At 41.4% G+C, this 25,341-nt stretch overlaps 1 protein-coding gene across 2 annotated transcripts in view; it reads left to right on the top strand.

The window, feature by feature from the left end:
• The first annotated feature begins 219 nt into the window (after positions 1-219).
• NFX1 (nuclear transcription factor, X-box binding 1) overlaps positions 220-25,341 on the top strand; it is a 64,741-nt gene continuing 39,619 nt past the window's right edge. For both annotated transcript variants that reach the window (XM_019624465.1, XM_019624464.1), the window contains exons 1-7: positions 220-398; positions 3,968-4,966; positions 12,530-12,688; positions 14,058-14,135; positions 18,004-18,109; positions 20,949-21,020; positions 22,508-22,647. In XM_019624465.1, coding sequence (XP_019480010.1) covers positions 374-398; positions 3,968-4,966; positions 12,530-12,688; positions 14,058-14,135; positions 18,004-18,109; positions 20,949-21,020; positions 22,508-22,647 — 1,579 coding nt within the window. In that variant the 5' untranslated portion in view covers positions 220-373. The remainder of the gene's footprint in view (positions 399-3,967; positions 4,967-12,529; positions 12,689-14,057; positions 14,136-18,003; positions 18,110-20,948; positions 21,021-22,507; positions 22,648-25,341) is intronic.

The following is a 25,341-nucleotide window of genomic DNA, read 5'->3' as shown; positions in this document are numbered from 1 at the left end:
GTCTAAGCTGACTCCAAAAGACCAGGTGAAGCTGGTTGGGTGGCAGGGCAAAAGGGCATTGTACAGGTGAACACAGTGAATCTCAAAAAGGAAAACGATGGTTACGCAAGTCCCTGCCAGTCCGCCCCAGCCAGCCCGCCCCACCACCGCCCACGTTCCTTGCTACCTACAGCCAGTAGTCAGCTCCTTCCGCCCGGCGCGTCTATCTGACGTCACGGACGTAGCGCACAGTTGACTCAGTTCGCGCAAACTCTGTGGCCGTAAACCAGGCTCGCAGATGCGAAAGTTCTCGCGGTGCCGGAAGTCCAGGGCACGTGACCGGGTGACAGCGCTCTCGGGACTACTGGGCTTGCTTTAGGTGTTGCGGCACGGGATGGCGGAGGCGCCTCCTGTCTCAGGTACTGTTCTGGTCCGCGCGGGAGTGGGCCCCTCTCGAGTTGCGAAAATTCGGTCACTGACGAATCTTAGGGCTTAGGCCATTCATATTACGAGAGTGGCGCGTACTAGGGTTAGGGATTGGGGCTTGGAAGGGCCAAGCCACGCGCGTGGTGCTTACGAAGATCGCGATCATTCTCGACTGGGTTGTGAAGCCCAGCAGCTGCGTTTCCAAAGAGAGCGAGTTTGTCCCGGCGCCCAGCGAGCGAGTCGATGTGGGTGTCCCGGCCTTCCCAGGGCAGCGGCCACATTGATCTCCGACCAGAGGGCGTCGGCTGGATCACCGCCGGTGACTGGCGGGCTCTTGACGTCAGTAGTAGTAGTGGCTTTGCAAGCTGTGCTTAAGGTGTATTTGTGAGTCCTTGTGCAGCGGTGCGGCCTCCAACCAAACACCTGTGGTTTCCAGTCTCAGCCTGCCAAAAACTCGCAGTGTGACTGAGTCATTTTCCTCATCTGTCAGTTGGGAGTAATTAAGTTAATTCCTGTGAAGGCTCCTGCTCAGTATGGCACCTATTCCGTAATTGTTAGCTCACTACCCCTCCCGGAGTTGCCTCTGTGTATAGAGACAACCTCATTTGGCTGTTAATATAACATCTATTTACATTTCTTTCAGGGTGTACCTTAGATCTTTGTTTTGCAAACCTTTTGGACATTGACTGAAAGTTATTTGTGACCTCCAGTGTACACATACATAAAGCAAACCAAGAGTTCCAGGAAGCGATGGTTTTCCATACTATCTGCAATACATTCTATTTTCAATTTCGTTTGGAAAAAAAAATACTTGTCATAACCTACTACATTGATTTGATTTCAGGACTCACTCTTTCTGAAAAACAGGGCAGCAATTTGCAGCATGAGGTTTGTAAAAGTCATTGATTTGAGTCGTAGTACAGCTATCTACCAGCTATTGAGGTACTAAGAAGAGTACGAATATATATGTATTTGTGTACTGGCTGGCAGGTAAAATGTATTTATTACTATGGATCTTGGTAAAAAAAGTTGTAAAACACACTGCATTGTTATACCCCAGTCCTGATTTAGATACTAAATCATCTTGGGGTAGGGGGGTGAGGGTGGGGACTGGATTTTTTAAGGCTGGTGTTTTGTTATTCTCCCACCCATTCTTTTCCCAGATCCTCTAAAGTGGATCCATTGATCTTCCCATCCTTAGGCTCACACCCTTCAGTGTTAGCAGCAGAATTGGGTGGGACTAGCTGTGAGTCATAGTTTTGGCCTCCAGTGTTGTTCCCTGGGTTACAACTTCCACCCCATCTAGTAAGGCAAAGTCCCCTACTCCAAAGACCTCCCCACTCCCTCTCATATGCCTTGGTTTGCTTTTGCCTTAGTTTCTATTCCATGTTCTTAGTTCAGCATAATCTCTAACCCACACCTCCGTCCTCATACAAGGTTTAGTTTTCTTGCCCACTCCTGTTCTCCAACAACAGCTCAGTCCAGGGAGTATCTGGAATTGGAGTCTGCTTTGTCTCTGGACTTGATAATCTACAGTTTACTCTGCTCCACCCACCTGTTGGATATCCTACTATGCTGCCGTGTTATCTTGGAACGGGGTACCACTTGTACTATAGCCACGCCTTGGTGATGAGACTTCCCATTTACTGAGTAACTTCCAGCTCTATAAAATAGTGGGGGGAAGGGTGTTTCAGCTCTGTGTCTTAGGTCCTATTTCTTGATTCTGTGCCCTTTTCCCCTTCCTTGTGTCTCTTAAGGGTCTTACTGAGGACTTTGCCTACTACCTCATATCTAGTAGAACATATACTGTATACGAATAGGTGCTGCCCTAGAGTCTAGACTCTCCAGTTGCATCAACTCCTTACTGCTTAACATGAAACACTCTTTTCCGATCTGTTACCAGGCTATTCTGAACAATTTTACTAACCTTTTTTCTGTCCCTCTCTCAAACCTTGCTTCTTCAAGCAGGAAAGGACTACACCATCCCCACTTGGTCTAATGTACCCATTCCCACCTTTAAGTTATTCTGCTAGGTTTCCAGCTAGGTTATCTTCTCTGCCACCTTCTGAATTTGTCTAACCCTTTTGCCATTTTGTAAGGCCTTCCACCCCATCCCCAGAATTCTGCCGTTGTGAAAGCTTTCAGGACAAATCCTGGATTGAGTGAGAGGTTACCCTATGACCTTTATGATCTCGTTCAGTTATTTAATATATGTTTCTATGCTACCAGCTGCCCAACCTCTGACAGTGTAGTGTAGTAATACTGTAAGAGTATGGTCTCTAGAGCCACGTAGCTTGGGGTGGAATCCTGAATCTGCTTTAGAATAACCCTGTGGCCTTGGACAAGTGCTTACTTCTTTCTGTGTCTCAGTTTTCTCACCATGAACGTAAGGTTTAAATGAGTTAACACATGCAAAGTGCTTAGAGTAGTGCCTGGCACATGTTAAATACCTGATAAAGTACCTAAACCTGAAATCCACAGACTCTGCACTGCACCCATCTATGGTGAGGACTGTGTGTTTCAGATGGTCTGTAGTGCTAACAGCAATAGTAAAGCACCATTATAACCGCTTTATACGTGTTACTAACTTGCTTTACTCTTCATAGCAACTCTTAGATGTAGGAATTGTTATTATCTCCATTACATATGAAAAAACTGGGGTTAAGTAACTTGCATAAAGACACAGTAAGTGATAGGCAGGGACTTAAACCCATGTCTTCCAGGCCCTATCAATTCATAGTATATTCCGTATGCTACACATAGTTCTGACTTTGCTACACTAGTTTTAGGCAAGTCATTTTGTGTTTGGGCTTTAGGGACTGAGCTAACTATACAAAGAAGCATCTTTGGGGGAGGGCGGGAAACGAGTGGGTTGAAGGGGCATATGCTTAATTTTTGAGACTTTGGGATTCTGGACTATATTATAGGTGTTATGTATGGAAAACCTAAAATATATTCCTGGGGGAAAGAAGTGGGAACTAATATACTCACTACATTAAGTACCATCTATATAAAATCATGTTTAAATTTTATAATAACCCTTTGAAATAGTATTATCACCTTTTGTCATGGATGAGGACCCTAAAGCTAAAAGCAACCAAATGATATCCCTAAGCTCATGCCATAAGTTGAAGAGTCAGACTTGAAACTGATTTTGGTTGATTCCAAAGTCTGTTTACTTGATATTGCACAATGCTACCTTAGTTTTGAAAGACTACATGGAACCTGCTGAGTGATGTCTGACACCTGAACTATTTGCTGACCTTAAATTTTTTTTTATAAAATAAGTGCATGTATAAATAAGTAATACCTGATGGTCCAGGTGAACAGTTTTATTTAGCAACTCTCAGCGGTGGCTACTGGTGAGGCTGTTGGACATGGTATGAGCAGCTTCCACAAGCACCTTGAATTCATCACCGTCACAGGAAACTTAGGACTTACTAAGAGCCTGTTTTATACAAAATTTTTAGGAAAATATCTTTTAGATATGGCTTAGAGTCTTCTGGGCTTCATGGGTGACCAATTAATTTCTTTACTGGCATGTCTATTTCTTATGTCCTAGATACTTTAAAATTCAATACGGATGCTGCTGAGTTCATTCCTCGGGAGAGAAAAAATTCTGGTCTAAATTGTGGGAGTCAAAGGAGACTAGATCCTAATCGGATTGGTAGAAGAAATTACAGTTCACCACCTCCGTGTCACCTTTCCAGGCAAATCCCTTATGATGACATCTCTGCTTTTCATCAGCACAGTTATCATCCTTCAGGAAGCAAACCTAAGAGTCAACAGACTTCTTTCCAATCTTCTGCTTCTAATAAATCACTCAAGAGCCTTCAGAATCAACCTGGGCAGAAACTGAGGAGTGAAAAGCAGCATATCAGAGTCAAGAGAGTACAAAGTCTCATTGACCAGACCTCAGATGCTGCTGGCTTAGAAAGCAGGGCCAGGTCAGAGAGTGGGACAAACCCTAGAGAGCACAGCCCTGCTGAGAGTGAGAAGGAAATTGTCGGTGCGGATCCCAGGGGAGCTAAACCCAAAAAAGCAACCCAGTTTGTATACAACTATGGTAGAGGACCAAAAATCAAGGGGAAACTCAAATGTGAGTGGGGAAACAGAATGACTCCCAAACCTGAGGACACTGGACCTGAAAATACCAAACCTGTGGGGGTTATCCACCCTGACTCTTCAGATACATCCTTTAGAAAAGGAGTACTGGATGGGTCTGGGGCCAGACGCAACGAGCAGAGAAGACATCCACAGAAAAGGCCTCCCTGGGAAGTGGAGGGGGCCAGGCCACGACCAGGCAGGAATCCACCGAAACAGGAGGGCCAACGACATACAAATGCAGGACTTAGAAACAACATGGTCCCCATTCCAAAGGATAATCTTAATGAAAGACCAGCAAAATCTATTTGTGACAATGGGAACTTGGCAGTCGTCAACAAGTCTTCCAGAAGGGTTACCCCAGAGAAATGTGCCATAAGGAGGCAGGATCCTCAAGTAGCATCTTTCCCCCGCGGCAAACAGAACCCTGTGCTAAAGAATGTGGAAACACACACAGGTAAGTCTACCTAGAGGGGTGGAAATGTTTTGTTTATTTTAAATTTTTGAATAGATAATATATTTACACAACTTAGAAACCAGAAAGTATAAAAAGGTACCCAGTAAAAAATCTGTATCCTTGTTCATCATCTTCCTGGGTCCTGTCACCACCCGCTCCTCCAGTAAATGGTAACCATTTACTTAGTTTTTATGTCCTAAGCAAATACAAATAAGGACCATTTTTCTTAATAAATTTAGTTAGAGTTTTGAAAAATGCAAATATGGGGTAGTATAGATATTTGGTTGCAAGAGTGTTTTTGAGTTGTGAAAGCACAAGTAGGGTATGGTAATGTCTCCACTGCTTCGTCTGGTCTCAGCCTACGTCATGTCTTGTCTGCTCATCTGCAGGAGTTCCTGACTAATCTCACCATCTCCAGTTTCTCTTTTAGTTCATCTCTTCCACCAGCATCAGAGAGGTCGGAGAATGATCTTTCTAAAACACCAATTGAACTGTATCATCCCCTTGCTTAATTTTGTTCACTTTTTCTCATTACCTACAGATTCTGGCTTCTGCCTTAACCAACAACATCTTCTGGTGCCTCAGTCCCCACCACATTTTTTTTTTTTAAAGGTTTTTATTGAGGAATTGGGGGATGGGAACAGCGCTGGGGAATTGGGGGAAGGGGAACAGACAAGTTGCTGTCCTTTTGTTCTTCAGTCTAGTTGTGGAGGACGTTGCTTCACTGGCCCAAGTTGGCACCATCATTGCGCTCTTCCTGGGCAAGGCAGATCAGTCACCTGCTTCTGGACGGCCGCTCACTGCGGCTGCTGGCCGCTCACGCTGGCTGCTGGCTACACACGGTAGTCCATGGCAACCCACTGCCACAGGGACTGCAGCCTATGCTGTCGCCGGCGACTCATGGTAGCCCAGCTCCAGGTTGAGCTGTTGTTCAGCGTCTTAGCTCTGGAGGGCAGTGTCACTCACTGGCCCTCATATGTGGGATCTGAACCGGGGCCCTCTGGTGTCCCAAGCCAGCTCTTAACCAACGCGCCACTCGGCCGGCCCCCCACCACATTTTATTCCCTGGACTCTGTACAGTTTCATCTTGCCATACTGTTGCACATATGGCTCCCTCTGTCTAGAATGTTTCCCACTCAGTTCACTGGTGAATTCTTACTTAAAAATGCAAAAGCTAGTATAGTCACATGTCCAGGAAACCTTTTCTCACCTCTGCAGATAGCATTAATCTTTTCCAGCCCTGTGACATGTCTTTCTCTTACACATAGAAGCTCCCATTACAGCATTTACTCTGGAAACCATCATTTGTTTATGTGTCAGTGCCCTCCACTTGTCTATAAGCTCCTTGAAAGCAGATCCTTATCTTCCTGTTTTTGTATCCCTGTTGCCTAACACAGCTCTTAAAACATAGTAGGTACTCAGCTCTGTTAGGAAGTTCTTCCTTACATTGAAATGAAAACTTCTTTCCTATGTAAATACTTTCTATCCCTTGGTTCAAGTTCTGTCCTCTGCAGCAACACAGCAACTACTCTCTCGCCTCATAGTTTCCCTCTCCGTTTTGCAAATCAGCTTCCTGCAGTAGTTGAAGACTTCTCATTTTGTCCTTATGGTATATTTCATCTAGGCTAAAGAGCTTCATTCTGTTAGCTCTTCCTCTTGGACCTTCACTATTCTGGTCTTCCTTCAGTTTAATGTGACATACAGCCTAACACATGAAGCCACCACTGCCTGGGCCTATTTTTGCACTGGCCTACAGTTCTTCTAGTTCTCATTTGCTTCACCAGGCAGTCCTTCTTGGAACCTCAACTTGTGCGTGAACCAAGGCAACGTTATACCAGAGTTGTTTTTGAATTCTTAAGGCTCGTTTCCTATTGCTTCATAATGAATTACCACAGTGCAGCGGTTTAAGATAGCACAAATTATGTCAGAGTTTCTGTAAATCTGGGTCAGGAATATGGGGATTAGCTGAGTTCTCCACTCAGAGTCTCACAGGGATGCAATCTCATCTGAGGCGTCCTCATTCACGCTTACTGGTTGTTGGTGGGATTTAGTTCTGTAATGGGTGTAGGACTGAGGTCCCCATTTTCTTGCTGGCTATTGGCTGGGGGTCACTGTCAGCTTCTAGAGGCCACCTGCAATTCCCTACCATGTGGCCCTCTCTACAGCATGGTAGTTTGCTTCTTCAAGGCTTACTGGAAAGCATCTGCTACAGATTCTTCAAATCTCTGACTTCTGTCTGTGATCTCTGGACTCTTTTAAAGGACTCACCTGATTAGATCAGGCCCACCCATACTCAAGAGGAGGAGATTATATAGGACATGCACACAAAGGGGTGGGAATCTTGGCCATCTTTACCTAACAAATCTCTTTGGTCTCACATCCCCGCATATTCATGAGAACACTTGATTCATATTTACTGAGTAAATACTATGTGTCAAGCACTGTTCTAGGTACTAGGAATACAGCACTGATGGATTTGCATTCTGGTAGGGAAGACAGGCAGAAAGCACTTAATATTTAATCTGTCAGATGGTGTAAGGGCTAAAAGCGTATAAAGCAGGTTAAGAGGACAGAGTAACAGGGCTGCTAGTTTGGATAGGGTGGTCTCTTTGATGAGGAGACATTTAAACAGAGACCAGAAGAAGTGCAGAAGCACGCCATGTGGCTCTCTGGAAAAGAGCATTCCAGGCAGAGGGAGAAGCAGGTCTAGGCTGGGGTGGGAGGGCGGCATTGTGAGCAGTGCAGTGGGCGGGAGAGGAGGGCAGAGAAATCCCAGGGGCTGAAACATGTGATTTCGTTCTGAGAAGGTGAGAAGCAGCTAGAAGGTTTTGGGGAAACGGATGGTATGTTCTAACTCACTTAACATTCTAAAACGATCTTTCAGCCTGATGTATGGAGAATAGGCTCTAACGAAGCAAGGGGACGAGTTAGGTGGCTATGGCAGTAATTCAGGTAGTTGATCATGGGGACTTGGACTAGGGTAGTAGTGATGAAGAGGTAAGAATTGGTTAAACTTTGGATGTACTTGGAAGGTACAACTGACAAGATTTGCAGATAGACTGGATGCTGGATGCAAGAGAATCAGAGGAGTCAAGGATGAAGCCAAGGGTTTTGTGCCTGAGCGATGTAGAAGAACAGAATTGCTATGCACCGAAGTGGTAAAGCCTGGGAGAGGAAAAGTTGTAAACGATTTGTTTTTAAATCTTTTTAGTTTGGAATAATGTTAGATTTATAGAAAAGTTGCAAAGATAGTACAGAGAATTCCTAAATATCCTTCACCTACCTTCCTCTAATGCTAACATCTTACATAACCAACTCTGGTCCTTTGTCAAAACTGAGAAATTAATGCTGATATTAATTAACTGGTAATTAATATCAGTAGTTAATATAGTACTGTTAACTAAACTGCAGATTTTATTTGGATTTCCCCAGTTTTTCCACTAATTGTCTGTCTGCTGTTCCAGATTTCAATCCAGGATACCATGTTGCATTTAGTCATCATGTTTGTCTTCTCCTCTGATCTGTGACAGTTTCTTAGCCTTTCCTTGTTGGAAAAGGCATTTTTGCGTGTTTTGCTTTGTCTACATTTGTTCAGGAAAGATACAGAATTTGGTTAAATTTGTTAAATTTAAGTTGCCTATTAGACTTCCAAATGGGTATGTTAACTAGGGAGCTGGATATAAAATTCAGGGAAGAGATCTGGATTAGAGATTTAAATCTGGGACTTGTCAGTATAGAGATGTTTAATGGACTAGAGAAGGTCACCTAGTGTTGCTGGAGAAGAAGAGTTTGAGGATGGAGCCTTCCTATACCTCCGTGTTTCAAGGTTGGAAGATGGGGATCCAGCACAGGAAATGGAGAATGAGTACCGATTGAACTAGGACGTGAAACATGTTCTAAATACCAAATAAAAAAAGAATTCAAGGAGGAGGGAGTGATGAAATGTGCTAAATGCTATTGATAGGCCCAGAAAGATGACAACTGCATATTGACTATTGGGTTTGGCAATGTGAAGGTTATTGATCTTGCTAAGAGCAGTTTTGATGGAGTGGTGGAGATGAAAGCTTGATTGGAACGGAAAGAGAGGATCACCCCAAATATAAGCCTCCATGGCTATTTGAGAGTGGTCTTTGCTTGCTCTCATTTTGTACTGGGAAAACCTAGCACTGCTCCTGTTGTCCCAGACTGTCTGGGTCCCTCATTCTGTGGTAACAGAACCCCCTGTTTCTGCTATGCTCCTGCTCTTAATTGATTTACAGCCTTCTCTTCGTTCACCACTTTCCTTTCCACCTCTCAGATCCTGTGCTTTCTCTCATCCCATTTACCTTAGTTTCTGGAAGATGGGGAGAACATATTCCTTCTTCCCCCGTGTCATTTCTAAACTATTCTTCCACCTTTGTATCAAAATCCCTGCTCCATTGAACCTAATGCTACATCACTTCTTTTTTTTTTTTTTTGGTTTTTTTTTAGTTTTTTTTTTTTTAGCTGAGCCATCCTGCCACCTTTTGGCAGCTCAGCGGCAGCTCAGCTCGGGCCAGACTCGAACCGCTGTTGCTCAGAGCTCAAGCCTTTGAGCAAGCTCTTAACCAACTGAGCCACTCAGCCGGCCCCTACATCACTTTTTAGCTACATCATCTGCCAGATCTCCTTTATTATTTATTAGCCTCCAGATCGCCCAGCCCCAGCCCCCATTTATTAGTGCATCTAGCCCATATCTTTTCTCTACCTCAGGGGATCTCAATGTGTAATCCTAGAGCAGCAGCCATCAGCAACACCTGGGAACTTTTTAGAAAAGCTTATTCTTGGGCCCCACCTCAGATTTACTAAACAGAAATTCTGGGAGTGGGGCCCAGCAGTCATATCTTTTAACAAGCCTCCAGGTGATTCTAAGGCATGATCAAGTTTGAGAATACTGATTTACCATAAATCCTGCTGTTATTCTAGGTGACTTTAGTGATCATGTACATTGTGCCATCCTCAGGTTCTTTGATCTTATCAACTGCAGTGATCTTCACCTTCATTCTACCTCCATACCCCCTACCAGGAAAATAACCCTGGGGATGCCCCATCTCTGAAACCTTAAAGTCGCATGTTCCACTTTCTGAACATAAGTTCCTGTCCTTCTGACTCCCTCAGTTTCTTCCACCCACAACCAGTTCTGCCAGCTTCCTACCTGGCTTTATTCCCTCTCGAGGTGGGCCTTATTGTAGGATATTGGAAGTATTGTCCTTTGCCAAGTCATTTGGCAGCACCCCATCCCTGGGTCAATGATGCAATGTACCTGTCCTCCTCCAGATCTGGGGAACAGAATGCTGTTCTGGGATATCACATAATAGTACAGATTTGGTGCTGCTGCAATTCATTTGCCTTTTCAGGGAAGCCTTCTTGATGACTCTGTTTGAAACTAAATTTTTCCCACTGCCAGGATTCCCTATCCTCCTTTCCTGGTTTATTTTTCACGATAGTTCTTATCACTAGTTAATGGTGCTACATATATTCATTATTTGTTTATTGTCTACCTTTCCCCATTAGATAATAAACTTCCTAAAGGCAAAAGATTTTTGTCTGTTTTATTCACTGTATATCCTTAGTGTGTAAAGAGTGCTTGATGCATAATAGTGGTCTCCAGCCTCAGTTGGCTTTCAGCACTGCCCATTTCCTCTTATATGACCTTGGTCTACTGTCTTTCCCATTTTCATTTAAGACTACTCCAAACCTTTTCCATTCTTCTTCAAACCTTCCTAACATTCATCTCCCTAAATCTCAGCAGATCTCATTGCCTCCTACTTCATTGAGAAAGGGGAAATCATCAGGTATAATTTTCTTAACTTTTTGCTCCCTTTATGCAAACTCAGAGGCACCTGTGCCTATTTTTCGTTATCTTTAGTTCTGAGATCTCCTTTATTTCCTTTTATCAACCTTTTCACATTTACTATTCCAAGTTCTCAGCCCGAAGATCTTCCCAAGCCTGTCCTACCCTCCACAAGAAAAGCTTTCCTTTATGTGACCTCCTAGTAGCATTTCGTTTCCTTCCATTCCAGTGTCACCTGCTTTATTTCCTTTTTCCTATTTTGATTCACTTTTCAGTCCTCTGCCATCATTACCACCTAACTCAGAGAGCTGCTGGCAAGGTTATGAATGGCTTTCTACTTGCCACATCCAGTGGACAGATGTATTTCAGTCCTTATTATCCTCGATTTCCGTTTGAGGTTGATGCAAAGATAGAACCTTTTTTGAAATGTAATTTCCTTGACTCATTTATTCCTTCATCCACTCATTTGATAAATATTTATTGAGCACCTGGTATATGTCAGGAACTGGAAATATTAACAGTGAGCAAGGCAGACAAGACCCTGTCTCTGCCTCACAGTACATATAGTCTCAGGGTGTTTGTATTTTTTTTTACATTAAATTGGACAAAGTAATCTTAGGAAAGCTAATATTATGGAAGGATTAAAATGGGAGCTTTTGAGTCAGGTAGCAGTGAGTTTGAATTTTGACTAATTTCTAGCTTGGTGACCTTGGGTAAGTGATTTAACCACTTTGAGCCTTGGTTTCTTCATCTATAAAATGTTACTCACATTACAGCCTTGTTAAGATAATTAAATAATATGTGTAAAGTGCTTTTAGCACAGCACTTGGCTAGGTGTATTTTTTAACTAAAATAAAAAAAAATTAGTTATTTTATTCTTATAACCTATTAGGACCTGAAAACAAAATAATATTGTGAGATAAATGCTGAAAGTATTTAGACAAAAAATAAAAAATATTCAACTATATTTGAAAAATAAAAGTTACTTAAAAAAAATCAAAGAATAAAATATATATACTCACCTCTGAAAGCACCTGGCTACACTTGGGATAGAAAGTATACCTGGTTATACTTTGCTAAGATCATACAAGTATTTGAGGAAAAAGGTCTGGAAATGGGTGAAGGTGTTGAGGAATAAATCTGGGAGGCTTCTTATGATGCCATACATTGGTCTCTTTCACTAGATGGCGGGCTTCTGGAGCCAGGGACTGTGTCTCCTTCAGTCCCGTAATCCTACCATGGGGCATATTTTTGTTGAGTGAATCACCTTAAGACTTTCAGGGCAACTACTAGAACCATCTCACTACCATGGTGGTTGGAACCTGTCCAGGCTTAGGTTTCTTGCAGCTGACCATTCACAAGCCCCTCCTTAGCCTGAATCCATTGGTCTGGTAGGTCCAGAGCGTTCCAGATTCAAGAGGTCGAGGCAAGGCCCTATAGCACGCTGCTCCTGTGGATGCTCAAGCTGTGTGACGAGGGGCTTTTTTGGTTGGTTCCTGGACAGTTTCTTGGGAATGTTTCTTCAATTGTGGGAATCCTCACCTGAATATGTATTTCCTAGGTCCTCTACCACAGCCTGTTCCTGCCCCTTCCTGGCCTCAAACTCTGAACAACCACCTTACTCATAATCAGATATCCCTTGAAACCTCTGTGTTTGAGTTCTTCTCTCAAATGCTTTGCTGATTCTTCGTTGGCTGAAGTAGGGATTGGTTTTCTCTATTTGAGTTTATCTGTTTTGTTTTTTTAAACAGGTTCTCTAGTTGAACAGCTAACTACAGAAAAATATGAGTGCATGGTATGTTGTGAATTGGTTCGCGTCACAGCTCCAGTATGGAGTTGTCAGAGCTGTTACCATGTGTTTCATTTGAACTGCATAAAGAAATGGGCACGGTCTCCGGCATCTCAAGCAGGTCAGTCATTTCTCTTTTCTGAATAGTTATTCTCACCTATTTAATATGTCCACTTTTGGGCTGGCCAAGTGGCTCATTAGTTAAGAGCTGGCTTGGGACGCCAGCTCTGAGCATCAGGGCCCCGGTTCGGATCGCACATTAAGGCCAGTGGCGCTGCACCCTCTACAGCTAAGATGGTGAACAACAGCTCGACCTGGAGCTGGGCTGCAGTTATCGCCCGCGACGGTATAGGCTGCAGTGAGGCTGCAGTGGGCTGCCATAAGCTACTGTGAGTGGCTGGCAGTCAGCGTGAGCTGCCAAGAGCCGCCATGAGCGGCTGTCCAGTGGCTGGCGACCGATCTGCCTCACCCGGGAAGAGCTCAATGATCACAGTACCAACATGGGCTAGTGAAGTGACGTCCTCCACAACTAGACTGAAGAACAAAAGGAGAGCAACTTGACTGTTCCCCTTCCCCGATTAATTCCCCAATAAAATCTTAAAAAAAAAAAAGTCCACTTTTAAAATGCTACTTAGTAATTCCTCTTGAATATTTTATCTACAGAGAGAGTAGTTTGTCCCAATCACATATTTCAGATGACCAGTATTAAACTGTACATCTTAAACCAGCTAAACATAACAGTATTAAAATAAATTTAGGTATGATAAAATCAGTCACTTCTACTGAAAAATGGTAGCTTTTGTCCAAGTAGCAACTACAGAAAACATTTCTTGTATAGTTTCCTTTAGAAAATTTATAGAAAGAATTGTTTAATTTACACTTGGAATGTTGAAGTTGTTTTGCCTTTAACAAATCTTCTCCATAGTACTTTGTGGGCTTTTCCTAAAGGCTACTAGTATTTATGGGTAATGTAAATGTTAATAATATGGTTTTTGAACTGTGGCTCTTCTTCTAATTTAAGATATCTGGGTTTTCCTGTATGTATTCAAATACTTCATCATTTTTTTTTTCAAGCCAAGATTCCGGTAATGTTTACTTTGACATTAGAAATACTATAATAGAACATTATCACTACAAAGTGAAATAATAATTATGTGATATGATGAAGGTGTTAGCTAAATCATGTTGCAATATATAAATGTACACCTTAAACTCACACAATGTTATATGTCATTTATAACTCAATTAAAAAAAGAACAAAATACCCACTTGATTCATCATATCTAAAGTCCTTATAAACATAAGCCTAAATGCAGTATTTAAGCAGAGCATTCAGTATTGTGAATTTGTTTCTTTAATGTCTGATATCCTTGACATAGAAATTACTTCCCCTGCTTCAATGTTATGCCTTCCTATAGGTTTAAATTTTTAAAAATGACACATGCTTTTCAAAGGAAATCATTTTGGTTTTCTCCTATTTTTCTTGGCAGATGGCCAGAGTGGTTGGAGGTGCCCTGCCTGTCAGAATGTTTCTGCACATGTTCCTAATACCTACACTTGTTTCTGTGGTGAGTTTTTTTTGCATACCCGGAGTCTCTTCCACTTCATGCATTGTACTTCAGTTCCCAGCCCAAGAGCGATGGTCTGCTGGGCATGTTTTAGAAGTTACTAATAAAACTTCAAAGCTACAGGAGTCTACAAGACATCATCTGCATGTGTTTCATTACACAGCTGGAGTCACAGGACTTTGTGCTCTTGGCAGGCTGTTCTGGAGAGGGGCCTTCACATCATGGCCTCGAGGCTCATGCTACTTCCGAGCTATAGTGCTGGTCTCCTCGGTCTTAGCTTTAGACCAGAGCTGATCAGATGGCAGAGGCAGGTATAGACCTGGGCTCCTTCTCACCCATATCTGTAACAGCTTAGATGTTCCAGATTGGAGCAGCATGAGTAAAGAGTAATGTTGGAGTGTACTTTATTTTAACCCAAGGAATCAGTCATTGGTCTTTATAATAAAGAGAGAGATTTTTATAGACCAGCACTACTAACTCCATCCTTGTGCCCTCTCTCTTTATGGAATGCTTCTTCCTGTTTTTGAATAGCTCAGTTCCCCTGTGTGTTAGGAAAAACCTTGTGATCCAGAAGCTCATTCCTGCTGCTAGCCTATTTCCTGCATGTCTTTTTTCCCTTTTCCTGCCTATCTTTTAACAATTAACCTTTACTATCTGGTTGTTGGTTTTTAAAATTTTGTTTCTTAAGCATGTCTACCTTCTTGAACCATTGCATTTTTGCTTCTGTCCTTGTTACCTCACTGAAAATGTATTCAGAAGTCATCAGTGACCCCTGCCTGACCAAATCCAGAGCTGATTTATAAGTTCTTAGCCTTTTAGGAACACGACAACCCTTAGCACTTGACCATGCCCTTCTTGAGAGACTAACTCTTCCTGCAAACTCCCCTTTTTTTCTAACTAATTTGCTCATATTACTCCTTTCCCGTTACTTAACTAGCAGCTTTCACAAAGAGGCAGTCATTGACCATCAACTCTTTAACTTCTAGATTTAGTCTCCTGGTGAATTCATCAACTATCTAGAATGCTCTTCCCCTTCTTTTTTTAGAATCCTTATCCACATTCAAGATCTGACTCCAAACATTCTCTTCCAAAAGTAGCTTCCCTTATTATTTGTTCTCCCAGTTTGACTACTCTTTTACTTAGAATCTGCTGGTCTTATATATTTTATTGCCAAAATCTGAGCTTTTTAGATTCTAAATTAGTATTCATTAAAGAATGAATATTCTAGAATGTACAACTAGAAAGGTAGCATGAAACTGGAAGCAAGAGATCAATAAGAAATTTGACAAATAACACCAATACCAAGGCTTGATTGCCTTATTTTAAAGGATTTTTAAACATAAAGTACCACAGTGGAATTAAAAATCTTGTTAAAACCTTCACTGATAAATTAGATATGAGACCCTGTGAAGGCAGAAGAATGTAGAGTGAAGGTCAAGATGATCTGAGCAAGGTAAAATGGTGTGAGAATGCAAATATAATGGCCTTATTTTACTTACTGATTTTGTCCCACTCTGCTCTTCTTGGAAGGCCATTGATTTAATGTACTTTATTGAGAACTCAGTGTACCAGACACCATGAAGAAATGGAGGGAATAAGACTTATTTATTGACATCTCAAGAGTTTACAGTCTAAGAGTTAAGACACAATTAACTTAGTGTTCTACTAAAGCACAAAGTGCTATGGGTGATCTTTGGGATGAGCTATAACTTCTGGCTGGATGATCAAGAGAAGCCTTCATAAAAGAGGTAGAATTAAACTGGGATTGAAAACTAGCTACAATCTTGGTAGGAGGGAAGATTTGTTGAAGAAAATAGCATAAGCAGATATTAAAAACTGAGACCTGGAATCTATTGAGAGAAGAGGTAGTCAGCTGGTTATGGAGCCCAGGATCTATGAAGGTGGAGGGGTGGGAGATACCTGGAAAGATGGGGCTGACTTCTTGATGCCAGGCTTAGATGTTGGGACTTCATTTGGCAGGCTGTGGGAAGCCACTGAGGGCATCAGAGTGATTCTTTATGGAGCTTAATCTCATGACAGTGAGTGAAGTATTGCAGGGTCTAAACAGTTTGGGGACTTGTAATAACCCAGATGAAGAATAATAAAAGTCTGCTATAGGTGTTAGAGTGGGACAGAAGGAGGGGATACAAGATTTCAAAGATAAACAGGGATTAACAGCAATGGGAAAGAGAGGAACCCAAGTGTGGTTCCAAAGTTTCATGTTTTGGGAAAGGTGATACCAAGGACAGAAAAGGGCAGGTCGGGAGAGCCAGGTTTGGCGGGGACACTGAGTTCAGTTTTGAGATGTTGAGTTGGAGGAGTAAGATACTCAGTGAGAGATGTCCAACAAGAGGTTAGAAATATTTGAAGAGAGATCAGGACTTGGCGATGATAGATGCTGCAATTGAAAGTAGTAGATGAGACCCGAGTGGGGTAGAAGTAAAAAAAAAAGTCTGATGCAGAACCCTGGCAGAAAAAGGGAAAAAACTCTAAAAATCATTTAGAATCAGGAAAAAGAGGGGAGCCTTTGAAACATGGCTGGGGAAAACCAGGGCACTGTATTGGAGCAAGAAAGCCCCAGAGGCAGGGAAGCTTTTCCAGTGGTGTGGAGATGAGTTTCTGGCCAGTAGAGAGGCTGGAGCAGGAGTAGAGGGGGAGATGAGGTGAGATACACTAGGTAGGGAAATTGACAAGATATGGTGATTAAGTAGAATATTAAAAGAAAAAGAGGAGGAGGATTCTAGCTTTTCAGTTCGTGAGACTCTGACAGGGATGGTGTCACGACAGAAATAGGGAACACTGAAGAGGGAGGGGTTTAATGGTGAAGACGCTGCTTTTGGCTGCAGGTGTAGTCAGTTTGAGGTGACTGAAACTGTGAGCACAGGTGTTCAGCAGATGGTTGGACATATAGGACTGAAACTGAGGGTTCAGGGCAATGCAGAAAATGTAGATTTGGGGATCGTTGGCCTTTGGGTGAGCTAAACTTCACAGCATGAATAAGATTTCTGAAAGAGACAAGCTAAGACAAAAGCAGAGCCCAGGGACTGGGGACAGACTGTCATTGAGGGTGTAAATTGTCCCAAGTGAGGATGAATTCCTCAAGGGCAAGGAGGAGTTGTATACTTCAGTTTTCATCTTCTTGCCTCTATGCTAAGTTCATGGAAGGTGCTTACTAAAGATATGCAGAGTGACATAGGTTATAAAAATATAGCCCTTTTTATACCTACCTTATATTGGGTTTTTGGAAAAGTCATGACGCATTTTTGCAACGAAAAACAGAAAAAAATATGTCAAAACTTTTCCTTCAACCCAATAGCTTTAGGATAGGCAAGTTCCTACTGTACAGGTTACTTATGTCTTTTCCATCTCTTACTGCTTCTCCCCCATCCCCCACATTGCTCTCTTCCCTTATTCCCTCTTTCTGATCCTTACTGTAGACATTCCCATATCAATTCAAGGGCCCATTTACAGAAGTCTTATCTTTTGGGCCTTTTTTCTTGGATTAAATGTGTCCATTAGTCAAAGTGGCATTTTTATAAGTAAAATAACTTTCTTTAAAAAAATTGTTTTGTAAGAGTTTATTTGAGTCCAGCTGGCATCATATGCCAAGGAGCAAGATCTCAAATGCTCTCAAAAATGACTTTTTATTTATCTTTTCCAGGTAACCCAGAATTTAAAATTTGTTGTACTCAGTGAAGCTTTTGATGAAAAGCATTACATTCAACTTTTTATTTTAGGATGTGTAATAATGCGTTCGTTGAATTAGTGAAAACCACATTGCTGTTCCATGCTATATTGTATTATTTCATTAAAGTCTAGGATGCAGTTGGAGGTTGTACCATTGACTCTCTAATCTGATATATTTTAGGCAAGGTAAAGAATCCTGAATGGAGCAGAAATGAAATCCCACATAGTTGTGGTGAGGTTTGTAGAAAGAAACAGCCTGGCCAGGACTGCCCACATTCCTGTAACCTGTAAGTTGGAACCCTAGACCACTGGGGATTCTTGGTGGACACGCTTTGCTCATGGCTTTGAGTGTGTATATCTGGTTAGCATGTAACAGGATGGGGTGAAAGGCAATATGGTACCATTTACTGAGCACTACCCTATGCCAGGTACTTGCAGAAGTTTATCCATTGAATTCTTAAAACAGCCCAGTGATGTATAAATATTTATCATCTCTATTTTACAGATGAGGCTCAGAAAGGCCAACCATTTTGCCCTACATCACAATGCTAGGACATGGCAGAGCTGGGATTTCCAAAGCCAATGCTCCTTATTACTATGTTACGTTGCTGGCTTCTAAGACGAAATACCCTCTAGTGATATCCAGGTCCAAGAGAGTGCCTAGGGCAGACTTCTGTTTGGGGAAAGGCAATTGTGTAGTGTTGGGCAGTGTTTTTAGGATGTGAATTCCTTCCCTACATTAAATATCGCACTTTAGAATGTATCCAATCAGCTTCTAAGTAATAAGAGAAATGCACAATAATAAACAGTTTATCAGTTACAAATAACAAATTTCTATAAGTTTTAACCTCAAACAAAGGTTTAATTCCTGGGTTCAGGTCACTTAATAGTTATGTGACATTGAATAAATTATTTCTCTGAGCCTCAGTTTCTGTACCTATAAGATAATGATATGAGTGGCAATACTTACAGAGTTCTATGATAATTAAACGAATTGAAGCACTTAAGAGACTTGGTACAGAGCCTGGCACATGGTATGTGGTCAAAAAATGGTAATTCTTGCTTTTATTACACAAATGTAAGGGTAAAACAGACATCAGAGTATATCTTGGTGCTTCTGCTGCATGGAGCCAGGGGTAAATGTTGGGCAGGAGGTTTTGTGATCAAGCTGTGGGGATGATGCTATGGAATTATAACGGGGAGAGAGGTGTTCAGTTAGACTGGGCTATACAGGATGGCCTGCCATCTCTGGGAAGCCAGACCCTCCCGTTCCTTTGACTGCTTCCTCAGAACCCTGGGGACTCATCTATTTAAACTATTCCTTCCCTTACTGGGCATTTAAAGTAAATTCAGTAGTAGTAAATTAGCCCTCTGTATGAACTGTCTTTCCGAAGCTTTCAGCAGAAATGGGCCCCGTCATGACTATCAGAGAATATCAAATGTGATGCAGACCAGGTGACCAACACCATGTCTGAAGGGATAGGAGGCTGTAAAACTTGCTCCTTCATGGCTCTGGAAATTCTGCTCTTGATTTGCGAACTTTTTACTCTTGTGAGGACCCTAGAGATTGCTGAACTCCGTATCCCAGCATCACCTTCCTTTCAAAAGAATTCTTTGAGTTTCTCTCATTTATATTCATCAGGACTCAGAAACCACAGTTGGTCCCTTTACCACTATTTTAGGTTGTTCTCATAGATTATAAAATTCTATAGAGCAGTCTTTCTCAATCCTGGCTATGCATTAGAATCACTTAGGAAGCATTTTTAAACACCAGTGCCTAATCTTTACTTCAGAGCAATTGAATCAGAATCTCTGGGGTTGGGTCTGAGCATCTATAGTTTTTAAAGCTTTCCAGGTAATTCTAATGTGTAGCCAGTGTTGTGAACCACTGCTCTAAAGGTTATGAAAACCTGTATTAAGTCCAGGCCTCGGGGATATTTGAAATAACCTGAAGTCATTCACTCCTGACCAACAGTTTATCTATCAGTCTCATCTGAATGCAGCCATGAAAATAGTTTCACCTGAAAATGTTAAGGCATAATATGTGAAATATAACTATGGAATAATGATACTCATCTTTAAAGAAACGTGCTTAAATTTATGTCTTCTGTGGATTCTGTCTGTCAAAATGGGTCACCTTAGAAGACTAGGCCCTTGTTTCTGGATTGTTTTCAGTGTTTACAGCTCATTTAAGAATTATCAGAACTGATTTAGGAGTAACACAAAAAACTCAACTAGACGTAATAGGCACACATGGTTTTTATACCAAATTCTGTTACCTACTTGATTAATTAGATTTGGCTTGATTGGCTTTTAATTCCCAAAGGATTGTGATTTTCCATCACTTAGAAAGCACACCCCTCTCCAAAAAAAAAAAACTATCATAGAAGTTCCCCAAATGTTTTAAGTAGTAGTATTTCTGAACAGGTGTGTAATTTACCGGGGGGTATGCTTTTAAGAGGGCAGTATTTTATTTAAATATATAATTCCATTTAAAATTTTTCTTTCCTTTGGCTTCTTTATGTCATAGCTCCTATAAAAAGCATTCTATTTAGAGGTCTAATTCTGACTTACAGGATATTGTTAAGCCCAGTTTTTTCCATGAGTCCCTTTCTCTTTTGTTCTCTCCTTGTGTTACTAGCATGCCTCTTCTCATGTCAACCTTCTTTTCACTATTCCCATCGTTAGCCCATCATCTGGTATTATTTCACTAGTTGATAAGAAAATGTCTATACTTCTTATGAACCTAGTAGATTTGAGCTCTGTTATTTTGCTCAGGTTCTGATCTTCTAAAGGCCTCCATTGGCCATCCTGCTGTTCACCTGAGTGGCAAGCTATTTTTATTGCTGCATACAGCACTAAGTGGGCCAAGACCATATTTAAAAATGTCATCTTTAACTGTTGGACCCAAATAAAACCAGCGTTTTGATTTGGGCTTTACTTTTTTGGTTAAATATTCTAAGATGATAATGCTGTCAAAGTAGTTTAATCAACTTTAAACAAATACTAAAATATTTCATAGTAGGTTTATTTGTTGCCATATTCACAATATGGAGCAGTTGGGACAGCTTTGTTCAGGTTTGGATACATGGGTATCATTTATTCATCACAATTTTTATTTTGTAGTCTCTGCCATCCTGGACCTTGCCCACCCTGCCCTGCCTTTATGACTAAAGCATGTGAATGTGGACGGACCAGGTAAAGTTGGATTTGTACTCTAAGGAAGACTCAGTTTCCACATTGATGACTTATGTGTGAATTTCTATAATAAAAGATTAGTAGGAAGACGTAAATAGTACTTTTCTGAAAACAGTGTTTCCTGTGCTGCCTCAATCCTATTTTGCAATCTTATAAGTGATTGAGAAGTTATATGCATAGTGAGATTTACCCATTTCAAGTGAAAAGCCAAGGTGACAGGGACTTTTTCCTTAGCCTCTCTACTGGGTGAAAGAATCAGGAATTGAACAGGTCTGTTTAGGTCCAGGCGGCAGGAACCATGCACCAGCAGCTAGCACAGTATCTGGCATCTAGGAGGTTTTCAGTGAATATTGTTGAATTAAGTAATAAATGATCCAAGAGCCCGCCCTCTTTTCATTACAACACAAGTTCTCCTGCATCGTCAGCACAAGGATCACTGATAGCTGTGGAGTGCCTCTGAGGCCCAGTAAGACCATAAAATCATTTCTCAACCATAAGATAGATAGGATCGTGCAGATTTTCAGTGATACATATTTGTTTAATGTTTACTGAACTTACGAGAGTAGCAGTGTGGCCTGAGAGTCACATGTGAGGGCTGTGGGTCAGAAAGACCAAGTCAGATCGAGGTTCTGCCACTAATTAATTGTTGACCTGGGCAAGTTGCTTGGCTTCACTGAGCCTCGTTCTCTTATCATAAAGTAGACATAATAATGCCTTCCTCAAGGGGTTGATGTTTGCCATGATGCTGAGCACTGGAAACTGATCCTCTAAGTACATAGCAGTGACTTTTTAAAACAAAATAGGTAGCTGACATAGGAGTAGGGGATAGAATAAACTCCTCATGTGGGAGAGTAGACTCCAAACTCTAATCCATTACCTTGGAAAAAGACCTGAAGACGATTGTCTAAAAGCCCTGGCCTCGTATCCTTCTGTAGCTAAGTCAGCAAAATTAAGATGTTTATTAGAACAAAGCCAGAATGATTTCGCCGTCCTGATCAAAGTCACATACAGTATGTTCTTAAGCTGCATAAAATGCCAGAGTGCCAGGTCCCAGGAGAATGCCATTGTGCATTCATTCTGAGAATGTACATTATAACTACACCTCCCCAACCTCCCTACTGCCATCTGTAAGATACTGTGGGAGCTCCAGGCTCTTTCCCTTCCCACATGCTGCTTCATGGGAACTCAGAAGAAATTACATACAACAAATACTTAGGAGTAGCCTTCAGTTCCTCACAGGTCGGAAAATAGGGGACAGAGAAAAGCAGACTGGGAAATAAAGAAAGCAAAGGAGGAAAAAGAGGAAAGTGGAAAAGGCCAGGGTGAGGAAATAAGGATTGGAGGGAGGGAAACAATGAACGGGGCCAAGAGAAAGGTTTAATAGGTTTAGGGGGAGGGCTTGGGCTTCAGTGTTAGTTTAGCTGTCAAATAGGAACTTAATGTCCAACATTAGATTAATGCTATCTTTGCATCTATTGTTTTTACAGGCACACAGTTCGCTGTGGTCAGGCTGTCTCAGTCCACTGTTCTAACCCATGTGAGAATGTTTTGAATTGTGGTCAGCACCACTGTGCCGAGCTGTGCCATGGGGGTCAGTGCCAGCCTTGCCGGGTCATATTGAATCAGGGTAAGTGATGAGCCCACCAGCTAGTAATACCGGTGTACTTTTCTGGAACCTTATTTATGGTTGTCTTGATGACGTGGCTTCGTCTCAAACCTGTAGTCACAAAGACTATTAGCTCTGTTACCTTGGATAGAGAGAACTGGAGATATATTAATGCTTAGATGGTTTTCATTATTTTAGTTACATAATACCAGCACAAGTCATTGGTTTTATAGAATTTGGACAGTAGACTTTAAAATATTTAAAAGTAACTGCTTGGGAAATTTTAAAAAAGTAACTACTTGAAAAGGTTCCAGAAAGGCCAAAATAATCTTGAAAAAGAACAAAGTTGAAAGAGTTAAACTACCTGATTTCAAGACTTACAAAGTTACAGTAATTATGACAGTGCAGTTATTGGTATAAAGATAGACTACTAGGTCAGTAGAAGAGAATAGAGTCCAGAAATACACCCAAATATATAGTCAGTTGATTTTCAACCACGATGTTAATTTAACGGGAAAAGGAGACTCTTTTTACAAATGTTGCTAGAACAACTGGATGTATGTATGGGAAAAAAACGAAACTGAACCCCATCTCTCTCTTTACACAAAAATTATCTCTACATGGATCATGGACTTAAATATAAAACCCAGAAACAAAGCTTCTAGAAGAAACTATAAGAGAATATTTTCATGGCTTTGGGGGTTAGGCAAAAATTTCTTGGACAGAACAACAAAAATAGAAATCATAGGGCCGGCCGAGTGGCGCGATGGTTAAGAACTCGCTTGGGATGCCAGAGGGCCTCGGTTCGGATCCCACATATGAGGGCCAGTGACACTGCCCTCCACAGCTAAGATGCTGAACAACAGCTCAACCTGGAGCTGGGCTGCCGTGAGTCGCCGGCGACGGCATGGGCTGCAGTCCCTGTGGCAGTGGATTGCCATGGGCTACCGTGTGTGGCCAGCAGCCAGCGTGAGCGGCCAGCAGCCAGCGTGAGCGGCCAGCAGCCGCAGTGAGCGGCCGTCCAGAAGCCGGCGACTGATCTGCCTCGCCAGAGAAGAGCGCAATGATGGTGCCAACTTGGGCCAGTGAAGCAACATCCTCCATAGGTAGATTGAAGAACAAAATGACAGCAACTTGTCTGTTCCCCTTTCCCCAATTCCCCAGCACTGTTCCCATCCCCCCAATTCCCCAATAAAAAAATCTTAAAAAAAAAAAATAGAAATCATAAAAGGAAAAAATTAATAAATTGAACTTTATTTAACTTAAACATCTCTACTCATCAAAAGACACCATTCAGAAAATGAATAGATAAATCATAGATTGTATTTAAAGTACTCCTACAAATCAACAAAAAAAGATCAGCAACTTAATTAGACAGTGAGCAAAAGACATGAACAGATACTTCACAAAAGAAAATATATAAATGACCAATAAACTCATGAAGGGTGCCTAACACCTTTAAACACTAGGGAAAGGTAAATTAAAACCACCCACTTTGGAAAACAGCCTGGCAATTCCTTAAAAGTTTAAATTTAGAATTACCATGTGACCCAGCAATTCCACTCCTAGGCATGTATCTAAAAGAGATGAAATTTTTGTCCACACAGAACTTGTAAGTGGATATTCATAGCAGTATTAGTCACAGTAGTCAAAATGTGGAAACAATCCAAAGGTCTATCAACTAATGAATGGATAAACAAAATGTAGTATGTCCGTAAAATGGAATACAGATTCTTCTCGACTTACGATGAGGTTACCTTCCAATAACACCTTAACCTAGCCTACCTTAAATATGCTCAGAACACTTACATTAGCCTATAGTTGGGCAAAATCATCTAACACTCAGCCTGCTTTATAATAAAGTGCTGAATATATCTCTTTTAATTTATTATGTGTATTGCTTTCACACCATCATAAAGTAAAAAAAATTAAGTCAAATCATCATAACTGAGTGACTGTATTATTCAGCCAAGAAAGGAATAAAATATTGATACATGCTATGAAATGGATGAACCTCCAAAACATTATGCTAAGTGAAAGAAGTGAGTCTTATACAGAGGACCACTTCTTATGATTCCTTTGGTTTTATGACTGCCCCTAATCTGCAAGGATCCAAGGATCCTGGGCTACAATGTATTGGTGCCCTAGAGAGTTTTATTTTATTAAATTTTACCTTGGTGTGATGCTATTGATCCATGTTGGCACTTACAGTAAGAAATATTGCCCTATGAAATGTGCCCTATGAATTTGTGGTGTGTGCTATAAGTGTTTTATGTAAGGAACTGTCCCGCATATTACTTAATGTTCTCTTTATGGGTTCTCTTGGAAAAAAACTCCTGTCTGGTCTTAGTTCCAAGAATAGTTGTTTTTCCTCAAAGACTGTTAATCTCTTTTTATCTTAAGAACCCTGTATAACTGACCTAATGTTTGTCTTTATAGTGTATATTTTTTAAGCTACGATTCATTCTATATCCCTACCATTGTTTTTCTGTCTCTTTTCACATCTTTTACATTTTCTTATTGTATTTCTTATATCTTTACATGCTGCCTCAAACCCATTTTGAGATAAGGCAAGAGTTAAGTATATACTGGCAGTTTGGCCTTAGCAGAATAGACTGTGTGTGGGAGAATCTCTTTGATCTCTGAACCATTTTTAGCTCTTGATTCATATTGGGCTTTTACTCAGCTAAATCAAAGTCCTTTTGTACAAATTGA

This window comes from Hipposideros armiger, unplaced genomic scaffold (genome assembly GCF_001890085.2).
Source record: "Hipposideros armiger isolate ML-2016 unplaced genomic scaffold, ASM189008v1 scaffold_591, whole genome shotgun sequence".
In the NCBI taxonomy this organism is placed as follows: Eukaryota; Metazoa; Chordata; class Mammalia; order Chiroptera; family Hipposideridae; genus Hipposideros; species Hipposideros armiger.
Note: the sequence above shows the minus strand (reverse complement) of the source record. Positions and strands in the feature narration are given on the sequence as shown.